At 44.5% G+C, this 6914-nt stretch overlaps 1 protein-coding gene across 1 annotated transcript; it reads left to right on the top strand.

The window, feature by feature from the left end:
* The first annotated feature begins 5503 nt into the window (after positions 1–5503).
* On the top strand, positions 5504–6628 carry LOC103294211 (non-histone chromosomal protein HMG-17). The gene has a single exon (XM_054715528.1). The coding sequence runs from the start codon at positions 5537–5539 to the stop codon at positions 5807–5809; it is 273 nt and encodes a 90-aa protein (XP_054571503.1). The 5' UTR covers positions 5504–5536; the 3' UTR covers positions 5810–6628.
* The last annotated feature ends 286 nt before the right edge of the window (positions 6629–6914 follow it).

Raw genomic sequence — 6914 nt, 5'->3', positions numbered from 1 at the left:
GATTCATTTGCCTCTCAGCATAACCATTATTGCTTGTCTCATTTTCGGTTCCTATAAGTGTATTCCTAGTATCACATGAGCTCACTCATCTAGGGGAAATGATGAACAACATAGACTGAAGTACAAGAACAGCATTGATCAGACTGTCAGACCTCAGAGAGAAGGTCGGGGAGGGTGGGGACAAGGGAGATAGATCAACCAAAGGACTTGTGTGCTTGCATATGAGCCTAACCAGTGATCACGGACAACAGGGGGATGGGGGCATGCGTGTGGGGGGGTTTGGGATGGGAATGGGGGGAGTTGATGACAAATATGTGATACCTTAATCAATAAAGTAATTAAAAATATATAAAATAAAAAATATTCTTTTTGGTCTCTTCCATTGCACTTCACATGTGTGAGTTTGGGTTATTGTTCAGCAAATATTTCCTCCTGTATACTCTAAGTATACTTTTCTGCCCTATTTGTGTTGTGCTTGATCATAAATTTTGCTTTGGCCAGTGAGATGTCAGCATCTGTAATTTAAACAAAGATTTAAAATATGCTTGGATGTTGCACTCCAATAATGAGAAGAGCATATCCCAGGTGGTTGGTGGTTATTCAGCCTGGGGCCCAGAGTGAGACACAAGAAGCAAACCACATACTTCAAGCAGCTGCTGATTCAAAGACAAGGGACACCTGGAGCTACTCTGAACCTGATCTTCATTGTCAAGCTCAGAACCTGGAGCCTAGAGTCTCTCACAGACCTATGAGCAGGGGAATATGCTTGCTATTTTAAGTCACTGCATTCTTTTTATTGTTTTAAATTGAGGTAGAATTGACATAAAACATTATATTAGTTTCAGGTGTACAATATAATGATTCAGTATTTGTATATATTGCAAAATGCTTACCACAATAGGTCTAGTTAACTACTGTAATTATACATAGTTACAAAAGGTTTTTTCTTGTGATGAGAACTTTTAAGATTTATTCTCTTAGTAACTTTGAAATATGCAATACAGAATTATTAACTATAGTCACCATGCTGTACATTTCACTCTCATAACTTATTTATTTTATGACTGAAGTTTGTACCTTTTGACTCCCTTTACTCATTTTACCTCCCTCTCTGGCTCTGCCAACCACTAATCTATTCTCTGTTTCTATGAGTTTAGTTTTAGAGTTTAGATATCATTGAGATAATACAATATTTGTCTTTCTCATTCTGATTTATTTCACTTATCATTATGCCCTCAGGGTTCATTCCTATGATCACAATTTTATTCCTTTTTATGTCTAAATTAGAGGACCAGTGCACGAATTCATGCACCAGTGGGGTCCCTTGGCCTGGCCTGTAGGATTGGGCTGAAACCGGCTCTCTGACATCCCCTGAGGGGTCCCGGATTGCAAGAGGGCGCAGGCCAGGCCAAGGGACCCCACTGGTGCACAATGGGGGCCGAGGAGGGCTGTGGGAGTTTGGCCAGCCAGGGAGGGGCCACAGGAGGACCCCAGCAGCAAGCTAACCTACTGGTTGAAGTGTCTGACCCTTGGTGGTCAGTGCATGTCATAGCAACTGGTCAACCAGTCTACTGTCTGCCCCCTGGTGGTCAGTGTATGTCATAGAGACAGGTCGACTGGTCGACTGTCTGCCCCCCAATGGTCAGTGCACGTCATAGTGAGCGGTTGAGTGGCCTTAGCATATCATTAGCATGTTACGCTTTGATTGGTTGAATGGACTACTAGACGACCAGATACTTAGCATATTAGGCTTTAATTATATAGGATAACATTCTATTATATATGTACTAGAGGCCCAGTGCATAAAATTCATGCACGGGGTGGGGGGTGACCCTCAGCCCAGCCTGCACCCTCTCCAATATGGGACCCCTCGAGGGATGTCTGAATGCCCATATAGGCCTGGTGGGATCGGGCCTAAACGGGCAGTCAGACATCCCTCTCACAATCCAGGACTGCTGGCTTCCAACTGCTCACCTGCCTGCTTGCCTGATTGCCCTTAACTGCTTCTGCCTGCCAGCCTGACCAACCCCTAACCACTCCCCTGCCAGCCTGATCATGCCTAACTGCTCCCCTGCTAGCCTGTTTGCCCCTAACTGCCCTCCCCTGCCGGCCTGGTCACCCCTAACTGCCCTCCCTTGCCAGCCTGGTTGCCCCCCACTTCCCTCCCCTGCAGTCCTGGTCGCCCACAACTTCCCTCTCTTGCCAGCCTGGTTGCCCCTAAGTGCCCTCCCCTGCAGGCCTGGTAGCCCCTAACTGTAGAGGGCCATCTGGGAAGGCACATGGGCAATTTTCTTTAATTATCATCAACTGAACTCAGGGCGTATGCAGAGCCACGCCCTGGGAACATGCTTCCCCAATAAGGCTGGACATGTTAATCAGTTCTGACTTCATAGCAGCCCAGGTGTTGGCAGGGGTGGGACTAGAGATGTAAATCTAGGCCTATAAAAATAAACGCGCTGCGTGGCTCGGGTCATTGTCGTCGTTGTCATTGCAGCCTCTCCATCAGTGAGGAAAGATGGCGTCCCACCCAGCTTCCAGCCTTTAAATCTATTTCTGCATCTTCTTTCTTTATTTCTATTATTTCTCAATCCCTGGCCGCCTCCATTTAGAACCAGTTCGTTCATCTCTCTTTCCGTGTGGGACGCGGAAAAGGGAGATCCCCGCCATGTTTGGCCCCCGCCGCTTCAGGCCCCTGCACCTAACTGCCCTCCCCTGCAGGCCTCGTTGCCCCCAACTGCCCTCCCCTGCAGGCCTGGTCCCCCACAATTGCCCTGCCCTACAGGCCTGATCGCCCCCAACTGCGCTCCCTTTCAGGCCTCGTCCCTCCCAACTGCCCTCCCCTGCTGGCCATCTTGTGGTGGCCATCTTTGACCACATGGGGGCGGCCATCTTGTGTGTTGGAATGATGGTCAATTTGCATATTACTCTTTTATTAAATAGGATAGAGGCCTGGTGCACGGGTGGGGGCCGACTGGTTTGCCTTGAAGGGTGTCCCAGATCAGGGTGGGGGTTCCCTTGGGGCATGGGGTGGCCTGGGTGAGGGGCCTGTTGTTGTTTTCTTGGCTGGCCACACCCCCCGGTGACCCAAGCAGAGGCCCTGGGATCTGGGGTTTATTTATCTTCTATAATTGAAACTTTGTAGCCTTAAGCTGAGGCCAGGAATTTTGGCTTCCTCCATCGCTGGGGAAATTCAAGCCTCCTCTTTGCTCCGTGGCTGCAGCCATTTTTGTTGGGATTTATTTATCTTCTATAATTGAAACTTTGTAGCCTTGAACAGAGGCCAGGAAGTTTGGTTTCCTCCATTGCCGGGGAAACCCAAGCCTCCTGCTCTCTCTGTGGCCGGCAGCCATCTTGGTTGGGTTAATTTGCATACTTGCTCCTGATTGGCTGGTGGGTGTGGCTTGTGGTGTAGTGGAGTGATGGTTAATTTGCATGTTTCTCTTTTATTAGTGTAGATAGTTATAACAATAGTCAGCCTATATTGTAATTATTGGTTTACTTATCTGTTGTCCTCTACTAGACTATCAGCTTGTTGACGGTGGAGACTGTGTCTTATTGGTCTTTACATTTTCAGTGCTTATCACAAAACCTCTACTAAGTCTCAATGAACATTTAATGAATGATGGCAAGCATTCTAAAAAACTTCATTTCAGGATTTTCTTCTTCATTCAAACTATAGTGAAATTGATCAGATTAAGCTGGATTGAATAATTGCATGGCAATAAAACCATCTTTTCCCAAGACCACTTACTTTTTATCTTACTTGAAATTTTGTGTGCTCCTTACTGAGATTTATACATAGGATCAGTTCATAATAAATATGTTCAATGAATTTCATTTCAGTTTTCTTTCCAAAACTTTTTAGTTACTGATTTACACACAAAATCTTCCTCTACTTCTATAGGAAGTTGTTATTCTATTATGTATGGATTCTACTAGCTTCATTTTCAAATATTAAGCAGATATTTTTGTTTTCAAATTTAGGATTATTTGGTGGTATCTCACTCTCATTCCCATTCATCAAATACCTAACCTATAGCTAAGACAATGAAAATTTATTAAATGAACTTGACATTTGTTATATTAATAGTTTCCCAAATATATAAGTTTTCAATGCAATCATTTTGACTAGAGACACTTTAGTAGAAACTATTTTGAGAAAATATACAAAATGATTATTCTCAACCCATTCCTAAGTCTCATACCTTTCTGATGTCCTTGATTGGAGTAATGATCAGGGCTGTGATGGGGCTCAGAGATGAAGTGAGTATAAGGAATGAGGTATAAACAACAAAAGAGTTCATATTTTCTCATGATCATGACCATTTGGATGATTCTGTAACAACTGCATCAAAGTGGCTATATCAAAAACTAGAATTCAGGGAGAAACCAAGATGGCAGCATAGGTAAACACCTAAACTGCTGCCTCACACAACAATTTCAAAACTACAACTAAAAGACAAAATGAACATCATCCAGAACTACAAGAAAGCTGGCTGAGTGGAAATTCTACAACTAGAAGGAAAGAGGAAAGCACACGGAAAATCAGAGGAGCTGCAAAAGGCTGAGGTATGGAGACACACGCGCGGGCGGCTGAGTGCCTGGCTGGCTTTCCCTAGCGGGAAGGAGACAAAAGCTCCCGACTGTGCTGAACCCCAGTTCCGAGCGAGACCCTGGGGACACAGGCTTATACAGGGGGAATCTGGACTGTCAGGCGGAAACTCAGGGGATCCGCGAAAGGCAGAGGTCTGGTGGTGCGCATGGTAGTTCGCAAAGAGAGGACACTGCTGATTGCTCCGCTGGCTTTCTCTAGCAGGTGAGAAATGGAAGCTCCCCACTACACTGAACGCCAGTTCTGGGCGAGAATCTGGGAATCCAGATTCATTGGGGGAGAAACTGGACTGTCTGGCAGTGGGTGAAACTCGAGGGCGGCTTACTCTTAGAGGTGCTTGCAGTGATTACTTACCAAGGGACACTGAGACCCAGGGGAATCATAGGGCAGAGCTGACGGGAAGCCAAGACTGTCTGATCAGCCCTGAGACTCCGCCCCATCCAAGCTGAGCACAGAGGCTTTTGCAATTTTGCAAGTCTTGTCTCATAAGGCTGTCTCCAACACAGAAGTTCTCACAGCCAATTGGCCTGGAGGTCAATTCCTCCCAGTGATAACAACAACAATCAAGGCTTAACTACAACAAGACTGTGCACACAGTCCACAAAGGGGTGCACCAAGAGTGTCCATCTAGGGTAACTGAGGAGGCCGAGCCACTGGGCCACATAGGACACCTAGCACACAAAGCTACCCTACCAACTCAGGGAAGCAGCCAAAATGCAGAGACAAAGAAACAGATCACAAACGAAAGAAATGGAGGAAAACAAACGACTGGATATAGAGTTCAAAACCATAGTTATAAGGTTTTTCAAGAATTTCCTAGAAAAGGCTGATAAGGATGAGACGAGATCGGCCCCCGGACCGAGCAAGGTCCGCGCGCTGTTGCATCCCTGCATCCCGCTCGGACATCCCGCCACCATCGCCATCATGCCCAAGAGAAAGGCTGAAGGGGATGCTAAAGGAGATAAAGCCAAGGTGAAGGACGAACCACAGCGAAGATCTGCCAGGTTATCAGCTAAACCTGCTCCTCCAAAGCCAGAGCCCAAGCCAAAAAAGGCCCCTGCAAAGAAGGGAGAGAAGGTACCGAAAGGGAAAAAGGGGAAAGCTGATGCTGGCAAAGATGGGAATAATCCTGCAGAAAATGGAGATGCCAAAACAGACCAGGCACAGAAAGCTGAAGGTGCTGGAGATGCCAAGTGAAGTGTGTGCATTTTTGATAACTGTGTATTTCTGGTGACTATACAGTTTGAAATACTATTTTTTATCAAGTTTTATAAAAAGGCAGAATTTTGTTTTACTTTTTTTTTTTTTAAAGCTATGTTGTTAGCACACAGAACACTTCATTGTTATTTTTTGGGGAAGGACATATAGTACTAATAGAATGTCTCCAAAGCTGGACTGACATGGGGGGGAAATACCTTTCCCTTCTAGTTTTGAGAAATTTCCTCTTGGTTCCTGGGAGGAGGGATCTCTTGATGTTGACACACATTAGCCATCTTGGCACAAACACTTTGTCATGTGGGAAAACTAAAATTCGTTTTTATGTCCTTTTCTCCCTCTCCACTTTAAGTATAGACTTTGGCTGTCTTAAGCCCAGACACCTATTAGGACCTGACCCCAAAAAATTGATTTCCAGTATGTTGGGCAATCTGGACTTTCCAGTGTCACCATTGAGATGGCATTCCTCAAAAGAGCAGCAGTTCCTTTTTAGATTGTGGATCTACAGATTGATATTCTCTGCCATTTTCATTTCATTTCCTGAAAGTCAGGGTCGGTTTGTGAAAAGTTGTTAAACAACATGCTTAATGTGAAATGTCAACCCTCACTCTAAACTTTCCCTGTTCAGAGCATCAGATTAAGACTTCATTGGGTTTTATAGTGGCTTTCTGATTTTGGTAGTTCATTGAAGAAGGGAGTTTGAAAATTGTTGTATACTGTTAACGATTGTCTGCCCATGTCCTGCCTGAAATACCATGATTGTTTATGAAAAGTATCTTTAATAAAGCTGGATACAGTTTGGCTTGGAAAAAAAGAAAAAAAAAAGAAAAGGCTGATAAATTTAGCGAGACCCTTGAGGATATGAAAAAGGACCTACTAGAAATTAAACATACACTGACTGAAATAAAAAATATTATACAGAGTCCCAACAGCAGACTAGAGGAATGCAAGAATCAAGTCAAAGATTTGAAATACAAAGAAGCAAAAAACACTCAACCGGAAAAGCAAAAAGAAAAAAGAATCAGAAAATTTGAAGATAGTGTAAGAAGCCTCTGGGACAACTTCAAGTGTACCAACATCAGAATAA

Source organism: Eptesicus fuscus, chromosome 5, assembly GCF_027574615.1.
Source record: "Eptesicus fuscus isolate TK198812 chromosome 5, DD_ASM_mEF_20220401, whole genome shotgun sequence".
NCBI classification, from domain to species: Eukaryota; Metazoa; Chordata; class Mammalia; order Chiroptera; family Vespertilionidae; genus Eptesicus; species Eptesicus fuscus.
The sequence above is the reverse complement of the archived record's forward strand: the minus strand, read 5'-3'. Positions and strand labels throughout refer to the sequence as shown.